Here is a 20694-nt window from a genome sequence, read left to right as displayed (position 1 = left end):
AGTCCTGAATATCATTGGAAGGACTGATGCTGAAGCTCCAATAGTTTGGCCACCTGATGCAAAGAACTGACTCATTTGAAAAGACACTGATGCTGGGAAAGATTTAATGCAGGAGGAGAGGGGAACAAGAGAGGATTAGATGGCTGGATGACATCATCGACTTGAGTAAACTCTAGGAGTTGGTGATGGACAGGGAAGCCTGACGTGCTGCAGTCCATGGGGTCACAAAGAGTTGGACATGACTGAGTGACTGAACTGAACTGCCTGAACTTCCAAACAAAATAATAACAACCTAGAACAAATAACAGTTCTCAGGAAGATAGATAAGACATTGTCATTACATTATTTTACAAGTGTTTATAAGACAAAATAAAATATTAAAAATGTTAAAAACTCAAATTCTTAAATGTGAACCAAATATACAATACATATACATTTATATATGGCAAAATATTATGCATTTTATATTTATATATTTTAAAGAAGAGAAACCAAAGTATCACTGGAAGGACTGATGCTGAAGCTGAAGTTTAAATACTTTGGCCACCTGATGCGAAGAACTGACTCATTGGAAAAGACCCTGATGCTGGGAAAGATTGAAGGCAGGAGAAGAGGACAACAGAGGATGAGATGATTGGATGGCATCACCGACTCAATGGACATGAGTTTGAGCAAGCTCTGGGAGTTGGTGAAGGACAGGGAAAGCTGGCAGGCTGCAGTCCATGGAGTTGCAAAGAGTCAGACACAACTGAGTGACTGAATTGAATTGAACTGATGACTATTATTGACAAATTTAGTAAATTAAAATAATTTTAATATCATATGTGTCAATTACCAAATAGGATATACTTATGACAGGAAACTGTCATTTATGAAATGAGAAATTAACTAGCTAACTTTAATTTTTTAATTTTAGTATTTTATCTAGCTATGCTAAATATGTTGCAATCATGATTATCATAATTAGTAACCAAATATACTAGCAATATATAATTACTAGGAACTATAACAAGGATACATACTGGCATATTTATAAATATATATATATAAATATATATACTTGATATTTATTAATATCCTTACTGCTGCTGCTGCTAAGTCACTTCAGTCACGTCCGACTCTGTGCGACCCCATAGACGGCAGCCCACCAGGCTCCTCTGTCCCTGGGATTCTCCAGGCAAGAATACTCGAGTGGGTTGCTATTTCCTTCTCCAATGCATGCATGGATGCTAAGTCGCTTCAGTCATGTCTGACTCTGTGCGACCCCATGGACAGCAGGCCACCAGGCTCCTCTGTCCATAGAGTTCTCTAGGCAAGAATACTGGAGTGGGCTGCCATTTCCTTCTCCATAATATCCTTGATATCCTAATATAATTGATTTTCTGACAGTGAACCATTTCTGGAAGAATTCAACTTGTGATGTGCTTTGTTTTACTGAATGGTTCTACAGGTGACAAGAGGTTGCTTAACATTTCTATTATTTACTAGTTTTGTATAACTGCCATTGCATTAGTTGCTGGGGGCTGCCATAACAGTAATCACTGGGTAGTTTAAAACAGCAAAAATATATTCTCTTGCAGGTCTGGGAACATGGGAGTCTGAAATTTGGCAGTGCTCGGGTTTATAGGCCCTATAAATTGTCCCTCACAAATTGTTTTCCAGTTTCTGTGATTGCCCTGGCACACCTGGGAAAGAAGACACCCCAGCACAGTTGGGAATCCAGTTTGCATTCCAAGTTTGGTGTTACAAACTCTTAGCTTTATAGCCATTGGGTCATAAAGTTGTATTTCAGAGGAAACACAGAAAACTTCATGTGACTCATGCAACAACTATTGTGGTCAGATCATGTTATGTATTCATAATATTTCCTCATTTTTAATACTTAAAATTGTCTGTGATCTCCATATATGAAGGACACTTCAATTGGATATAAAGACTGGGACTCACGTTTACTTTCCTGAGTATATGGGAAGTATTCACGCATGCTTAAAACAAATCTCACGTGAAAATATTTCCTGACTGTTCTCCACCTTTGAAAAATTGGCCCTCTTTTATCTGAGTGCTTATAACAACTTAAATAAACCTATACCATTAACATTTGACATCTTGTATTATAACAATGTATCATGGCTACTCAGTTTCCTCTAAGAGAGAGAATATTATCTAATTCATCTTTGCATTTTAATTATCTGGCATAATTCCTGGTACATGGTGGGTGATTAATAGCCTCCCTCGATTTCAATATAGCTTTGTTTAGAATATGGAGAAGTGCTATTTTATAGTTTACACTTGAAGGATGAAAAATTCTATGTTTTTTTTAAAATATGAAGTTAATTCCTATGTGTGAACTAAACAATTAACATATATTAACTCATTTAATGATCACAACTCTTGAGAGTTACAATTGTTTCCATTTACAAATGAAGAAAACAAGTACGTAAAAGTCAAGAAACTTATTCAGGGCAACAGCCTATAAGTGATAGGATTTGAACTCAGGTAGTGGGAACTCTATAGGCTTTGCTCTTAAGCACTGCGATAGTTTGCCTGAAATATAATTAGCATATAAAGGGTGTAATATTACATTCCAACTTGATGACTAACAAGGAACAGATTTTTCAGTTCAGTTCAGTCAGTCAGTTGTGTCCCCTTCTTTGTGACCCCATAGACTGCAGCACGCCAGGCCTCCCTGTCCATCACCAACTTCTGGAGTTTACTCAAACTCATGTCCTTTGAGTTGGTGATGCCATCCAACTATCTCATCCTCTGTCGTCCCCTTTGACTCCTGCTTTCAGTCTTTCCAAGCAACAGGGTCTTTTCAAATGAGTTTCTTCGCATCAGGTGGTCAAAGTATTGGAGTTTCAGTTTCAGCTTCAGCAACAGTCCTTCCAATGAATATTCAGGACTGATTTCCTTTAGAATGGACTGGTTGGATCTCCCTGCTGTCCAAGGGACTCTCAAGAATCTTCTCCAACACCACAGATCAAAAGCATCAATTCTTCGGCATTCAGCTTTCTTTATAGTCCAACTCTCACATCCATACATAACCACTGAAGAGACCATAGCTTTGACTAGATGGACCTTTGTTGACTAAGTAATGTCTCTGCTTTTGAATATGCTGTCTAGGTTGGTCAAGCTTTCCTTCCAAGGAGCAAGTGTCTTTTAATTTCATGTCTGCAGTCACCATCTGCAGTGATTTTGGAGCTCCAAAAAATAAAGTCTGTCACTGTTTCCACTTTTTCCCCATCTTTTTGCCATGGAGTGATTGGAAAATATGCCATGATCTTAATTTTCTGAATGTTGAGCTTTAAGCCAACTTTTTCACTCTCCTCTTTCACTTTCATCAAGAGGCTCTTTAGCTCTTCTTCTTCACTTTCTGCCAGATTTTTAGTGAAATAAATTTCCCTCACTATTAAAGGATACATTCTTGCCTCTTCCACTGGACATGAATTATTAACTTCATTAATTCTGGCTACCAAAACTCTTAGTACTTTTATAATTCCTTAATTCAGACTCACAAAGCTAAAAAATTGAAACACTTGAAATTCTTTTCTTGCAAAATCTTCTGCAACCTCTGTGACAGTTAGAGCTGTTTATTATGGTGTAATTCTAACTTCCCCAGGCAGTGGGGCTTCGCTTACTTTTCTTCAGTTACTTTTCAATGTTCTAATGCAGTTCACTGTCACTGATTGGTTCCAATTTTCATCTTAAGTTTTCATTTCTTAATTGTATCATATTACTGCTAGTAATTACTTTCACATATCATTGCTCTTTCTTACTTATAAAATCAAACTTTTCCCTCTTTAATAAGAACACATTTCATATTCCTGTAGATAAGTTATCATCTTCCCCATCAATCATTTTCTAGCCAGCTCTCCATATTTGGATCATTTTAATTGTTTCTCATTAATCACTTCTACTATTCATTAAATCACACTAATATATTCCTCCTCTGGAACTATGTAACCATCATAAATAGATACACACCAAAAACAGCATTTAGCCAAGTTGTTCTAATACTCACTTCTTCACGGACTCTAAGAAGATCCTAAAATTCTGTTTTCCTACATAATAAAAGTGACTCATAGGACCTCTCCTTGATCCAGTTATTATATTGCATCATGATCCATGTGTTCCATCATTGAAATGGGATGGTAATAATGATATTGACACCAATATTTAAATAAAAAATGGAACTGCAGTTGTGCAAAAATATGGCCAAGTCCTGGAATTTTATGAAAAAAAGCATATTCTAGTATTTGATTATTTTGAAATTTTACTTTTGTACTGGGGTATAGTCAATTTTGTGATGGTTTCAGGTGAACAACAAAACAATTCAGCCATACTTATACATGTATCCATTCTCTTGCAATCCCCCTCCATCCCGGTTGCCACAAAACACTGAGTGGAGTTCCTTGTGTTATACAGTAGGACCTTGCTGGTTATCCATTTTAAATACAGCAGTGTGTATTGTACATAACCTTGCCAAACTCCCTAATTATCCCTTCCCCCTTGGAAACCATGTTTGTTCTCTAACTCTATGAGTCTCTCTCTGTTTTGTAAGTTGATTTGTGCCATTTCATTTTAGATTCCACATATAAGGTATGTCATACAATATTTCTCCTTCCCTGTCTGAGTTACTTCACTCAGAATGAGACTCTCTAGGTCCATCCATGTTTCTGTAAACTACATCATTTCATTCTTTTCAATGGCTGAGTAATATTCCATTGTATATATGTACTATAACTTCTTTATCCATTCCTCTATCAGTGGATATTTAGGTTGTTTCTATGTCTTGACTATTATAAACAGTGCTGCAATGAAAACTGGGGTGCGTGTATCTTTTCAGATCATGTTTTCCTCCACATATATGCCTAGAAGTGGGATTGCAGGGTCTTATGGTAGCTCTACTTTGAGTTTTTTTTTAAGTTGTGCATCTGGTCCCATCACTTCATGGGAAATAGATGGGTAAACAGTGGAAACAGTGTCAGACTATTTTTGGGGGCTTGAAAATCACTGCAGATGGTGACTGCAGCCATGGAATTAAAAGATGCTTACTCCTTGGAAGAAAAGTTATGACCAACCTAGATAGCATATTGAAAAGCACAGACATTACTTTACCAACAAAGGTCTGTCTAGTCAAGGCTATGGTTTTTCCAGTAGTCACATATAGATGTGAGAGTTGGACTGTGAAGAAGGCTGAGCACCAAAGAATTGATGCTTTTGAACTGTGGTGTTGGAGAAGACTCTTGAGAGTCCAGTGGACTGCAAGGAGATGCAACCAGTCCATTCTAGAGGAGATCAGCCCTGGGTGTTCTTTGGAAGGAATGATGCTAAAGCTGAAACTCCAGTACTTTAGCCACCTCACGTGAAGAGTTGACTCATTGGAAAAGACTCTGATGCTGGAGAGATTGGGGGCAGGAGGAGAAGGGGACAATAGAGGATGAGATGGCTGGATGGCATCACCTACTAGACGGACAAGAGTTTGGGTGAACTCCGGGAGTTGGTGATGGACAGGGAGGCCTGGCGTGCTGCGATTCATGGGATCGCAAAGAGTCCGACATGACTGAGCAAGTGAACTGAACTGTTGTGGATAGCTCAACTTATCAGGCTGTTTCAACAAATCATTAATTTCCAACTAGTATACTAAGTAGTATTACAGTGCTGAGTGCTCAGTCTTTTCAGTTGTGTCTGACTCTTTGTGACGTCATGGACTGTAGCTCCCAGGCTCCTCTCTCCTTCGGATTTCCCAGGCAAGAATACTGGAGTGGGTTGCCGCACCCTACTCTACGGGATCTTCCCAGACCAAGGTATCGTACCTGAATCCCTGTATTGCAGGCAGATTCTTTACCACTGAGCCACTGCTGCTGCTGCTGCTGCTAAGTCGCTTCAGTCGTATCCGACTCTGTGCGACCCCATAGACAGCAGCCCAACAGGCTCCCCCCGTCCCTGGGATTCTCCAGGCAAGAACACTGGAGTGGGTTGCCATTTCCTTCTCCAATGCTTGAAAGTGAAAAGTGAAAGTGAAGTCGCTCAGTGTGTCTGACTCCTAGCGACCCCATGGAGTGCAGCCTACCAGGCTCCTCCATCCATGGGATTTTCCAGGCAAGAGTACTGGAGTGGGGTGCCATTGCCTTCTCCTAGGGAAGCCCAAATAATATTACTGGAATAGTGGCGGGAGAGGGTGTGATGATGTGGAAGAATGGCATTGAAACATGTATAATATCATATATGAAACGAATTGCCAGTCCAGGTCGATGCAGGATACAGGATGCTTGGGGCTGGTGCACTGGGATGACCTAGAGGGATGGTATGGGGAGGGATGTGGGAGCGGGGTTCAGGATGGGGAACACGTGCACACCTGTGGCAGATTCATGTTGATGTATGGCAAAACCAATACAATATTGTAATTGGCCTCCAATTAAAATAAATTTAAATTTTTAAAAAAATGTTAATTAATGTCAAAGTAGTTTCAGTGAATCTATCACTCCATAGCCATGCCTATGGATGAAGAATCAGAACTAAAGTTGCCACAAAGCAGTCCTCTGTCAAAGCTATTATAAATACAGTGGTAGATTTCACTGAATTGAACTTCCATCTCTTCAGTTTCTGGCTGAACATGAGGACCACTTTCAAGATACTTAAATCTTATAAGAATAAAAATAATAGTTTGACTGATTTTTAAATACAATCTCTAAGGAATGTTTTATTTCAATAGTTCATTAGTATTAGAAACCAATTTCTTATTATGTATGAAGTGTATGCATTTGTATTAAGTTGGTATACCATATTTCTATTGCACTTTGTGGCTCACAGGCTCATAACTTTACAATCTGATGGCAAAGAACATCCTGATTATTATTCTGTCACTCAATGCAAGATGAAGAAATGATACAGAAAAATTCAGTAAATACAATCCACTAACAATTTAAAAATGTGATTATTATTTTTTTTTTATTTTTAAACTTTACAATATTGTATTGGTTTTGCCATACATCAACATGAATCCACCACAGGTATACACGTGTTCCCCATCCTGAACCCCCCTCCCTCCTCCCTCCCCATACCATCCCTCTGGGTTGTCCCAGTGCACCTGCCCCAAGCATCCAGCATCGTGCATCGAACCTGGACTGGCGACTCGTTTCATACATGGTAGTATACATGTTTCAATGCCATATTCCCAAATCTCCCCACCCTCTCCCTCTCCCACAGAGTCCATAAGACTGTTGTATACATCAGTGTCTCTTTTGCTGTCTCGTATACAGGGTTATTGTTACCATCTTTCTAAATTCCATATATATGTGTTAGTATACTGTATTGGTGTTTTTCTTTCTGGCTTACTTCACTCTGTATAATAGGCTCCAGTTTCATTCACCTCATTAGAACTGATTCAAATGTATTCTTTTTAATGGCTGAGTAATACTCCATTGTGTATATGTAAAAATGTGATTATTTTGAATGGGTGTAGTATGGATAAAGAAATGGCAACCCACTCCAATGTTCTTGCCTGGAGAATCCCAGGGATTGGGGAGCCTGGTGGGCTTCTGTCTATGGGGTTGCACAGAGTTGGACACGACTGAGGCAACTTAGCAGCAGTAGCAGCAGCAGTATGGTTTTAGTTGGAAACATTTCCTATTTTTTCTCAGGGTTAATTTAAACTTAAACAAATACTTTTATAACTTTTTATGTTACTCTCACTATCCACCTCTGATCCTTTATTAAATAAAATGGTATAAATGATATATAGTATAAAACTAAAAAAAAAAAAAAAATACAAGGTACCCAGTTGCAAAGAAAATCATGTGCACCAACTACTGTGGATAGAGATACACTTACACAGAGTGCACATTAGATACATGTTCCTGGAAATTATCAGTACGTTGGTGCTGTGCTCAGTTGCTCATTCATGTCCAACTCTTTGTGACCCCATGAACTATAGTCCACCAGGTTCCTCTGTCCATGGGATTTTCCAGCATATTTATAATGAATTAATTAGAATAAGTTCTTTCTACTCTACTAGATCTAGCAAATTTAAGAAGGATACAGAATTGTTGGAGTTTCCTTGGTGGCTCAGATGATAAAGAATCTGACTGCAATGCTGGAGCATGCCATGCATGCTAAGTCGCTTCAGTCCTGTTGGACTCTGTGCAACCCTATGGACGGTAGCCTGCCAGTCTTCTCTGTCCATGGGATTCTCCAGACAAGAATACTGGAATGGATTTCTGTGCCCTCCTCCAGGGGAACTTCCCAACCTAGGGATCGAACCTGCATCTCTTAGATCTCCTGCATTTGCAGGCAGGTTCTTTCCCACTAGCAATGTGGGAGATCCGGGTTTCTCTCTGGGTAAGGAAGATCCCCTGGAGAGGGAAACAGCAACCCACTGTCATATTCTTGCCTGTGAAATCCCATGAACAGAGGAACCTGGTCAGCTACAGTCCATGGGATGGCAAAGAGTCTGACACGACCGAGCAACTAACACTTGCACAATGAAAAACTAGAGAGATGCTTACCTTGATATGTAAAACAGAGAAGATAAATCAAAGAAAGATATGTAAGAGTGAAACCTACCTAGAAATGTTATGCTATAAAGACAAAACTAGAATTTTGATAAAAATCCTTACAGAAGACAGAAGGGGAAGTAGATTGCCAAAAGCCATGAATGACAGTTCATGCTGTGCTGTGCTTAGTGGCTCAGTCGTGTCCAGCTCTGCCACCCATGGGCTGTAACCTGCCAGGTTCCTCTATCCATAGGATTTCCCAGGCAGGAATACTGGAGTGGGTTGCCATATCCTTCTCTAGAAGATCTTCCCAACCCAGAGATCCAACCCAAGTCTCCCACATTGCAGAAAGACGCTGCCATCTGAGCCACCAGGGTGTTTATGCATGCGATACCAAAGGGGAGGAGGGATGAGGAGGGATAAATTAGGAAGATGGCATTATTATATACACACTACTATGTATAACTATGTAACCAACAAGAACCTACTTTATAGCACAGGCAACTATACTCAATATTTTGTAATATCCTCTGAGGGAAAAATCTGCAGAAGATATATAGATAGATAGATCGATCTATCTAACTGTCTATAGAAATCACTGTGCTGTACACCTGAAACTAATCTGACATTGTAAATCAGCTATGCTTCAATGAGAAAATATTGGTATCATTCACAAAAGTATACATAGGATGTGCTATTCCTTATGTGATTATAGGTAATCTAGATAACGTGAAATAAAGGAAGGCAGTAAGATAAGCTCATGGAGTTTTCTGGAAAGTGTAGTTAACATTCAGTGCAAATAGAGGAAGAAAGAAAAAGAAGAAATGCAGGTATTGAAGAATCACTGTGCTTATTAGCCAGGCACAACTTAGAGCACTATTTTACTTCATTTATCTCTCTGTAACAATCACTTTGTAGCACATTAAAATTAAGAAAACTGAAGATTAGAGATTTGTGATAATGTCATACATCTCCTACATGGCAAGACCAAAATTTATTTTTCATCTAACAGTAAAAATGATATTTTCCACCATCCTTAACTGACTAAAAAACCAAGTTTAAGATTTTAGGCTTAAAATAATAGGCATTGTTTTTGCAATTAAGTATACTTGAAGAAGGCGATGGCACCCCACTCCAGTACTCTTGCCTGGAAAATCCTGTGGAGGGAGGAGCCTGGAAGGCTGCAGTCCATGGGGTCGCTGAGGGTTGTACATGACTGAGTGACTTCACTTTCACTTTTCACTTCCATGCATTGGAGAAGGAAATGGCAACCCACCCCAGTGTTCTTGCTTGGAGAATCCCAGGGACGGGGGAGCCTGGTGGGCTGCCGTCTCTGGGGTCGCACAGGGTCGGACACAACTGAAGCGACTTAGCAGCATACTTGAAGAAGAAAAGTGGTACTACAGATACTGTTTGCCGAAAGTCATAAAAGAAAATTGGGCTGGAGCCTTGAGTTAAAACAAACAAACCAAAAAATGGAATAACTTCTATAAAGAAGGCAAAATGACATAGGGACCACAAGAACTGAATCTTAGAGAGGCTACTACAAAGCATACCCCTGGCTACAGAGGCTTATGTCACAGGAAAGAATGCATCAGCTTGCATTCATACCTATCTTTTTCCCCTTTCCACCTAGTCAGGGTCCATTAAACAAGGAATGAAAGTTATCAAAGTGTATTTACAACGTACTGCTCCATGGACCAGTGAATTCAACTTGGCAATTTTCTGATGAAGGCACGATATAGAAAGAATGTGCGGATGCTCCTGCAAACTGATTTATAGAGCAGGGCTGATTTTGATCTTTGGGAAAATTAGCTGTTCTGCCTTGCTGGCTCAAGTAAGCTGCCTTTGAGATTAAATAAAGAACAAGATCGAAAGGACTGTTTTATCTATTTCCTGCCATCTGTATGAGTGCCTCTTGAAGGTTAAAATCCAGAGTTATATGGCTTAATTTTCAAATTGCAATATTTTGTAACATTATATATAAATTATCCATTTTAGAGTTATTCCATCGAGATATGGAATAACTCTAAAATGGATAATCCTAATCTGAAGGATTAAGAAATTAAATAAATGCACACATTGGATTTTAGAGGAAGTACCAGAGAAGGCGATGGCACCCCACTCCAGTACTCTTGCCTGGAAAATCCCATGGACGGAGGAGCCTGGTGGGCTGCAGTCCATGGGGTTGCTAAGAGTCGGACACGACTGAGTGACTTCACTGTCACTTTTCACTTTCATGCATTGGAGAAGGAAATGGCAACCCACTCTAGAGTTTTTGCCTGAAGAATCCCAGGGACGGGGGAGCCTGATGGGCTGCCATCTCTGGGGTCGCACAGAGTCAGACACGACTGAAGCGACTTTTCAGCAGCATAGACTATATTAAAAAAATAAATTCAGGAAAAAAAGTGAAAGATAATTTGGACTCATTAAATATCAAGGTTATTTTTAGTATTAACATTACCACTTAACACAATTACAACACTTACCTTGAAAATACCTATTGTGTATGTGCATGTGTGTATGCAATATCGAATAGAGAGTGTTAATTACATATAGGTGCACACTCGTGCACACATATGATTTTGGCTTCATTTTTCACAAGGAACTTAAAATTAATTGAGGCCATGAAGGGTGGTAAGATCCCCATTGTTCTTACTCGCACAATATATACTTGTATTTTATATTATGTGTGTATTCACACCATCCACCACTTCCCTCACGTTTTGTAAAGATAATAAAGCTTCCTACTTTATATAGACAGTAGTTCTCAATTGGCAAGGATCCTCTGTTTCCCATTCCCCTGCATATATTCCAGCTAGATCACTACAAACTTATCTGCAAACATTAAATTCTCCTTCCTATTTGATTCTGTCAAAGAAGGAGGCATATTATCATACATTCTTTCTTTCCATCTGCAATCAATATCTCAAATAGGGTCATCTCTACCTCAGAGGATCTTTCTAATTCAATTACCCTCTCTTTAGTATCCTCGATTTCTTGTCTCTTGACTTTTTATCCATCTGCTATAAACACACTTTTCACCTCCCAACTTACAATTAAAATCTTCATTTTATGATGTTCTCATTTATTTGCCTCCCTGGCTTTACTACAAAGCTTCTTAAAGAGGATGGTGTGTTTAAACTTTTTTCTCCCATTTCTTTGCCTCCCATATATAGTCTCTACACTACAATAAATTTGTTCTTCTCTTCATTGTAGCAGATGTTTCCTTCATGTGTCCTTTCAAGTAGGTAATACAAGTAACTTTTGAGATTCTAAAGGGACAAACTCCTGAGCCAAATTTTCCATCATCAATTTCTGTTGTTTTATTCAGTAAGTCATGTCTGACTTTTTTGCAACCGCATGGATAGCAGCCTGCCAGGCTCCTCTGTTCATCCGATTTTCCAAGCAAGAAAACTGGAGTGGGTTGCCATTTCCTTCAACAGGGAATCTTCCTGACACAGGCATCGTACCACATCTCCTGCTTTGGCAGGTGGATTCTTTACCACTGAGTCACCAGGAAAGCCCACACAACATTCTAGTTAGGTTTAAAGGAATAGTAAAGGTGTGCCTGTGTGCTCAGTCACTCAGTTGTGTCCAACTCTGAATCTTTACAACCTATGGACTGTAGCCCACCAGGCTCCTCTGTCCATGGAATTTTCCAGGCAAGAATACTGCAGTGGGTTGCTATTTTCTACTGCAGGGGATCTTCCCAACCTGAAGATCATACCTGAGTCTCCTGCGAGTCCTGCATTGACAGGTAGACTCTTTACCACTCAACCACCAGGGAAGCTCCATAATGGGTGTACCAGCTCAATAAAGATTTGGGAATAAGCTCTTAAAACCCTTCCTGACACAGAGGAAACACTCAACAAATGTGACATTACTATCTATTGTGATGAAAATGAGATGCTGATGGTGAGCTGAATTAACTTTTATAATCCTAAATGGTTTCATAGATCTAGAATCCTTCATTTTTTTAATGACTATATTCCTCCTATTCAGCCTCCTTTGGGAATTTTCACTGAAAAAATTCTCTTTTTATTTTGATATTTTCTTCAAAGACTCTCTTTCCTGCCTTCTGCTTGTTTCTTAAAAGCTAGTGTTCCCTAGGGTTTAGGATTCATCTTTCAGAAAGAATTATTCATCCACTTACCTGTATTTATTTGAGTGAAGAAGCCACCCAAGGAATGAAAAGCAGACATCCCTTGTTTCATTTTTCAGTGTATAGTATTGTGTTGGCCAAAAAGTCCATTTGAGATTTTCTTAACATTTTATAGAAAGCCTCAAACAAAATTTTTTGGCCAATTCAATATATCCATTCATTATGCTAGTGCTTATTGAATGCCTATTCAGTGTCAGAAAACATGCTAGACATTGGGAATGCAGCAAAAAATTAAAAAAATAATCTCGTTCTCTTGTAGCTTATATTAAAATTTCATTAGAAATAGAGATATCAAATGAGACCTTGTCACTTCCTGCTTAGATAGCTTCAGTGGCTTTCCTTTGGGTAAAATATAACAATATTCTATGTGTTTTCTTATGCACTAGCTTCTTCATTCTCTCTGCTCCAGAATCAAGGATGTTATTTAGGCTCTCACTGTGCCACATTCAACCCCACACAGGTTCTCATTGTGTTTTCTTTCCTCTTCCTTTAATTCTCTCATCCAATTACCTCAAATTGCCAACATCTGCTGGATCATGGAAAAAGGAAGAGAGTTTCAGAGAAACATCTATTTCTGCTTTATTGACTATGCCAAAGCCTTTGACTGTGTGGATCACAATAAACTGTGGAAAATTCTGAAAGAGATGGGAATACCAGACCACCTGACCTGCCTCTTGAGAAATCTGTATACAGGTCAGGAAGCAACAGTTAGAACTGGACATGGAACAACAGACTGGTTCCAAATAGGAAAAGGAGTACGTCAAGGCTGTATATTGTCACCCTGCTTATTAAAGTTCTATGCAGCATTCCATTCCAGAAATGGTGGGCTGGAAGAAGCACAAGCTGGAATCAAGATTGCTGGGAGAAATATCAATAACCTCAGATATGCAGATGACACCACCCTTATGGCAGAAAGTGAAGAGAAACTAAAAAGCCTCTTGATGAAAGTGAAAGTGGAACTTGAAAAAGTTGGCTTAAAGCTCAACATTCAGAAAATGAAGATCATGGCACCTGGTCCCATCACTTCATGGGAGCTAGATGGGGAAACAGTGGAAACAGTGTCAGGCTTTATTTTTGGGGGTCCAAAATCACTGCAGATGGTGACTGCAGCCATGAAATTAAAAGACGCTTATTCCTTGGAAGGAAAGTTATGACCAACCTAGACAGCATATTCAAAAGCAGAGACATTACTTTGCCAACAAAGGTCTGTCTAGTCAAGGCTATGGTTTTTCCTGTGGTCATGTATGGATGTGTGAGTTGGACTGTGAGGAAAGCTGAGTGGGAAGAATTGATGCTTTTGAACTGTGGTGTTGGAGAAGACTCTTGAGAGTCCCTTGGACTACAAGGAGATCCAACCAGTTCATTCTGAAGGAGATCAGCCCTGGGATTTCTTTGGAAGGAATGATGCTAAAGCTGAAACTCCAGTATTTTGGCCACCTCATGTGAAGAGTTGACTTATTGGAAAGACTCTGATGTTGGGAGGGATTGGGGGCAGGAGGAGAAGGGGATGACAGATGAGATGGCTGGATGGCATCACCGACTTGGTGGACATGAGTTTGGGTGAACTTCGGGAGTTCATGATGGACATGGAGGCCTGGCGTGCTGCAATTCATGGGGTTGCAATGAGTCAGACATGACTGAGTGACTGAACTGAACTGATCTGAAGTAGGTTTTAATTCTCTGTTCAACCGCTGCTAACTAATCAGACAGGATTAAACACCCTAAATTTTGCCTTCCCAATAGCACTGTTTAACTCTCTGTTATAGATCTCTTTTATTATCCATCTAAGAATGCATGTGATACTTGATTGGTATCACTCCACTTCCATAGGTGGGAAGCTCTAAGCAGGCTGAGAATGACTTTTACTCTGCTCAGGCTTTCATGGCTCATGTAGAACACAATTACTGGCACATAAGAGACACTTAAAACTCAATATTTGTTAAAATAAAGATGTGAAAATTAACTCATTTTATCAACACATTTTTTTATCCAAGTTTGGCAATTTCAGAAAGATTAAAATGAGAAGATATTTAGGTGAAGAATCAATATCATATATAGACCAGTGATAACTATTTTGTAAGTATTTGCACACTTTAAACTCTGCTTCTCAGGCCCCTTTTGTGACATTCAAAAGACATATTAATCCTCAATTTTAAGTCAATATAAAATTATGATTATTAGAAGAATAAATGAGATTTTACATAGTACAAATATATATATATATACAAAACCAGACAGATATCTAGACAGATAGCTAGATAATATAATAAATGACAACTAGATTCAAATAGATAAATAGATGATTGATAGACTGACATATTGATTGATTCAGTTCACTATTACAGTGTGTGTGCTTAGTTGTTCAGCCGTGTCTGACTCTTTGTGACCCCATGGACTTTGACCTGTCAGGCTCCTTTGTCCATGGGGATTCTCTAGGCAAGAATACTGGAATGGGTTGCCATGCTCTCTTCCAGGGGATCTTCCCAATTCAGGGATAGAACCCAGGTCTCCCACACTGCAGGCAGATTCTTTACCATTTGAGCCATCAGAATATGATTTTTCAGCCTTGGTTCTCAACATACTATACAGTAGAATCATCCAGAGTACTTGTTAAAAAGACTAATTCCCCACTCCCATTCCAGCCTTTCTGAATCAAAATATAATGAAGGTAAGGCCTAGGGACTTGCATGTTACAAGATTTTCAAGCTGAAATTGTTAAACATTTAAACACTGAGGCATACTTCTTTGGAGGTTACATTTAAATTCTCCTTTGATAATTGCCTGTGTTCTACTTCATTCTTACAAAGGCAAGAGCATAGTGTTCTCTTAAAAGCAAAAGGCAATAGGTTTAGTGACAAATTCTTAAGAATAAAACAGAATGAGGGTAATGAGAAGTAAATGACTTCACTAAAAGGTCCATGATCATCAAGCAGGAAAGTCTTATAATGCTACTTTGATTAGCATAACATAAAATAATGATATTAATAGAATTGGAATTCATGATAACTATGCTATCTGAAAATAAAAATAAGGGAATACATTCATAGTGTTTTCTACATCTGATCTTCCCACCATACTAAAACACTTAGGGCTTCCCTGGTGGCTCAGATAGTAAAGAATCTGCCTGCAGGAAGATACCCTGGAGGAGGAAATGGCAACCCACTCCAGTATTCTGGACTGGAGAATCCCATGGAAGGAGAGGCCCTGGTGGGCTATAGTCCATGGGGTCATGGAGTTGGATACAACTCAGCAACTAATACAAGAAATGATTTAAACAGTTAGACGTAATCATAATTCAAATGTAATTACATATTAAAGAGGAAATACTTTGTCATTTTAATGACTTGAAAATATACATTATTAATATCTTGCCAAATTTGCTTTCATAGAAAAATGAGTGAGTTGCCTAGCTCACTAACAGTATTGTTTTTTCACCTTTTTTAAGGAAAGGATCCCTTCTCTTGTCTCTTTGTCAGTGGAGATGGAGAATATGCCAACACCGTCACCATTAATGATGGAGTATGTCATGTCCGCATTTGAGCCAGTGTCTGCATCATTTGCCTTGATTTTCCCAACAGCTGAACCAACTTGAGCTGACTCAGGAACATACAGCTGATAGTGCTCTGAAAAAAATATTTTCTATTAAAATTATTTGATATAATAATGGTCATAAAACAACAATCATTTCATAAAAAGACATTGAAATATTTAGGCCACACATCTATTAATGTTTACATCTATTTCAACAATGTTCACATTTCCCTATAGGCACTTATGATAGATATTAAGCATAATATACATGTTGTCACCAATTGTTTTATTGAGAAGTTAGAAACATCCAATACAGTGATTGATTGATTTATTATATAAAGCTTCAAATAACTATATAAATAACAGAAACCTTTAATTAAAATGTAATTTTATAAAAAATTTCAACCAAGGTTACATTAATGAGATGTAATACTATACATAAATACAATTAGGCCATATAGATAGGTGAGTATTAAACATCTATAAAAATAACTTCTGAGTTAATAATTTTTTTAGTTTTGGTATGATACTTCATTTTTTTGGTTAGTGCATCTGTAAGTGTGTGGAGTATTCTGATTTTCTTCTAAAGGTAAAATTGCATGTTTTAAAGTGCTATATGTCGTTGTTGTTCAGTCGTTAAGTCATGTTCAACTCTTTACAACTCCATGGACTACAGCATGCCAGGCTTCCCTGTCCTTCAGTATCTCCCAGAGATTGCTCAAGTTCATGTCCATTGAATTGGTGATGCCTTCCAACCATTTCATTCTCTGTCAATTGTTCTCCTCCTGATTTCAATCTTTCCAAACATCAGGGTCTAATCCAATGTGTTGGCTCATTGCATCACATGGCCAAAGTATTGGTCCTCAGCTTCAGCATCAGTCCTTCCAATGAATATTCAGGGTTGATTTCATTTAGATTGACTGGTTTGATCTCCTTGATGTCCAACAGGCTCTCAAGAGTCTTTTCCAGCACCTACATGAAGATACTGAAAACTGACTTTTATATGTGTAACTGTACGTGTCTGCTTGTTATTCAACAAAGATTTTCCCAGTTCTATAAATTTGTTTGCACTATACTTGACTTCAAATATTATTTTTATAGTTCAACAGCCCTCACCAACATAACAGTTCATGAGTAGAGCACCTTCTGTGAAACATGATCCCCTCATCTTAATCATGTGCTTTGACCAGGATCTGTCAGATTGCTAAAGGCACCATATTCCTCTTAACAAAGTTATTTGACCTGGGAAAAGCATGAGACCCACAATTTTATAGGACTCCACCATTCTTCTCAAAGTTGATGAATGCAAGGATAGGCAGGTGATTCACAAGGAGATTCCATTCCCCCAAATGTTCAAACTGGAGCTCATCTCTCTTCGCTGTGATACCCTGAAAGAAGCTTCTGACAATGCGTGTGCTTCCAAAATTCATGTTGGAATAACTAATCTAAGGTCTGTAATAAATTTTTAGAATCCTTAAAAATGTTACAATATTCGGGAAAGTGAAAGTGTTAGTCATTCGGTTATATCCTACTCTTTGCAACCCCGTGGATTGTAGCCTGCCAGACTCCTCTGTCCATGGGATTTTCCAGGCAAGAATACTGAAGTGGGAACCATTTCCTTCTCCAGGAGATCTTCCTGACCCAGGGATTGAACCTGAGTCTCCTGTTTTGCATACAGATTTTCTTTACCATCTGAGCTACCAGGGAAGCTCCAGGAAGTTACATATAAAATAGAACAGTGTTCTGATGAAAAACATATAGAAAAGTTGTAAAATAAATTAGAATCTATTGCCCAAAACTTTTTGAGATAGGCTAGGAAGTCAATTTCCTGGTTGCGAAAGACTGTAAGTTCCAGCTATACTATAACTTTCTATAATTCAATAAGCCACCTAAAGGATTTTTGACTAGTGAAAATTAGGGTGATGACTCTTGTAAAAAAAAAGAGTCCTTTTACGCAGAAATAAATAAGTAAATCACATAATTATTATGATAGTATTATTACAAAGCACATCGTTTTAACAAAGGAAGTTGAAAAAATAGTACCAGAGGGTCATAAAAGAGGCATGGCTCAGAAAACCTTTAGGCATACTCTTTCAAGAAGAAGCCTATCCTGGAAGAAGAAGATTCAGTGCAAAGGAAGAATGGATATTTGTTGCTAGACAGACCTTTATTGACAAAGTAATATCTCTGCTTTTTAATATGCTATCTAGATTGGTCATAACTTTTCTTCCAAGGAGCAAGTGTCTTTTAATTTCATGGCTGCAGTTACCATCTGCAGTGATAGCAATGCCCTTAAGTAATTCCCTTTCCTCAAATGTTGGCTAAATATGGGGACTCACTTCTAATAAATTGAACATAGCAAAATTAATGAGGTATCACTTCCAAGATAAGATTATGAAAGCGCTGTGGTTTCTTTCATGAGTACTATTTTTCAAGCTCCCTTAGATTGCTTCCCTGGGGGAAACTATCCACGATGTTGTATTGAAGCCCTATGGAGTGTACCATATGACAAGAGACTGAAAACTGGCAACAGTGATGTTAGTAAGCTGGAAGCAAAAACCATCCCTGCCTCCCCCAGGAAAGTTTCTGAATAAGATCACAACCCCTGCTGCCAAACATACTGGGATCTAATAAACCTGAACCTGAAGTACCCAGCTAAGTCAAACCTATATTCCTGATCTCCAGAAATCATGAGGTAATAAATATTGGTTGTTTAAGCTCCTCAATTGGATGATTTACAACACACCAATAGATCATTCATATACAGCAGCATTGTAGTTGTCAGTGATTTGACAAATACAAGGGACCCTGTTTAGTTCTTTCCTTTCTGTGGTGCTTTGCCTAATGTTTGGGGAAATTAAAAGCAAAATCTAAACAAAAATCCAAACAAGCAAACAAAACATGATAAGCAGTTATTCTTGGAGCAAAGTTTTCAAATGCCTTTTAATCTCCCAATTTTATTTTGTAAAGAAATAAATTATTGCTGTTATATCCAGTGCTCAAGGTGAAATACTTATAATCAAATTCTCAGCTCAGCCTCCTAACAGTGGTCCCCAACCTTCTTAGCACCAGACACTCATTTCATGGAAAACAATTTTCCCATGGACTGGTGGTGGAGGTTGGTGTGGGGATTCAAGCACATTACACTTATTGAGCACTTGATTTCTAATGCTACTGCTAATCTGCCTGGAGGTACTGGTCCTCTGGCCAGAGGTTGGGGACCCCTGGGTTAGAGGATACCATGAAGTAGGTACATGCTTAGTCATGTCTAACTCTTTGAAACCCCATGGACTGTATTCTGCCAAGGTCTTCTTTCCATGGGATTCCTAGGCAAGAATACTGGAGTGGGTTGCCATTTCCTTCTCCAGAGGATCTTCCCAACCCAGGGACTGAACACATGCTGCCTGCTGCTCCTGCACTGCAGACAAATTCTTTACCACTGAGCCACCTTGGAAGCCCCTAGAAGACACCAGACATTCAGTAATTACACTCTTTGCCTTTTTTTTTTAACCAAACGGAGTTGAAAATTTCTTTCCACATAAAAACCTACACATGGACTTTTATAGCATCTTTATTCATCACAGATAAAACCTGGAAATCATCATTTATTTTTGCTTTTATTGCCTATGTTTTGTGCCATATTCATGAAATTTTTGCCAAGACCAATGTCAAGAATCCTTTTCCCTCTGAGTTCAATGGATGTAAAATTTCAATCATACTCTCTCTTGTGTGTGCTCAGTCATGTACGATTCTTTGGAACCAGATGAATTGTATCCCATGATGCTTCTCTGTCCATAGGATTATCCAAGCAAGAATACTGGAGTTGGTTGTCATTTCCCACTTCAGGGGATCTTCCTGAGGATTGAACCCATGTCTCCTGCATTTTCTGGTGGATTCTTTACCAGTGAGCCACCTGGGAAGCTGACTCAATTATATCAGATGATTTAATAATTCTAGAGACCTGCTGTATGACATGGTGCCTACAGTTAACACTGTAGTGTTGTGGTCTTCAAAATATGGGACTACAGCAAACTAAATGAGTTCTGCACAGCAAAGCAGATAATCAACCAAATTAAAAGGCAATGCAGAGGATGCATGGAAATATTTGCAAACTTGCAAAACATATAAATAACTCGTACAACTCAAGCAAAACAAAACAGAAACAATAACGATTTTAAAAATGCACAAATGATTTGAGCAGACATTTCTCCAAAAAAAGACATAAAAATAGGCAACAGTTATATGAAAATATGCTCAACATCATTAATTAACAGGGAAACACAAATTAACACTCTAGTGAGAGATAACCTCAAACCTCGTAGGCTGGCTATTGTTGGCAAAATAGAAAATAAAAAGTGTTGGCATAGTTTCGGAGAAATTGAAATCTTTGGACACTCTTGGTGGGAAAGTAAGATGGTGTAGCAGCTATATAAAAGAGTATGGAGTCCTTGAAAAGAGTAAATATAGAACTACAACATGATCCAGAAATCCTACTTCAGTGTA

At 38.6% G+C, this 20694-nt stretch overlaps 1 protein-coding gene and 1 long non-coding RNA gene across 3 annotated transcripts in view; one reads left to right on the top strand and one right to left on the bottom strand.

Annotated features, from left to right (window-relative positions):
- CDH18 (cadherin 18) overlaps positions 1-20694 on the bottom strand; it is a 725976-nt gene that overhangs the window by 103851 nt on the left and 601431 nt on the right. The window contains exon 7 of the mRNA XM_055554551.1: positions 16096-16283. Within this exon, the coding sequence (XP_055410526.1) occupies positions 16096-16283 (188 nt within the window). The remainder of the gene's footprint in view (positions 1-16095; positions 16284-20694) is intronic.
- Positions 1-20694, top strand: part of LOC129632837 (uncharacterized) — a 341755-nt gene that overhangs the window by 92878 nt on the left and 228183 nt on the right. The window lies entirely within an intron of this gene.

This window comes from Bubalus kerabau, chromosome 18, assembly GCF_029407905.1.
Source record: "Bubalus kerabau isolate K-KA32 ecotype Philippines breed swamp buffalo chromosome 18, PCC_UOA_SB_1v2, whole genome shotgun sequence".
In the NCBI taxonomy this organism is placed as follows: domain Eukaryota; kingdom Metazoa; phylum Chordata; class Mammalia; order Artiodactyla; family Bovidae; genus Bubalus; species Bubalus kerabau.
Note: the sequence above shows the minus strand (reverse complement) of the source record. Positions and strands in the feature narration are given on the sequence as shown.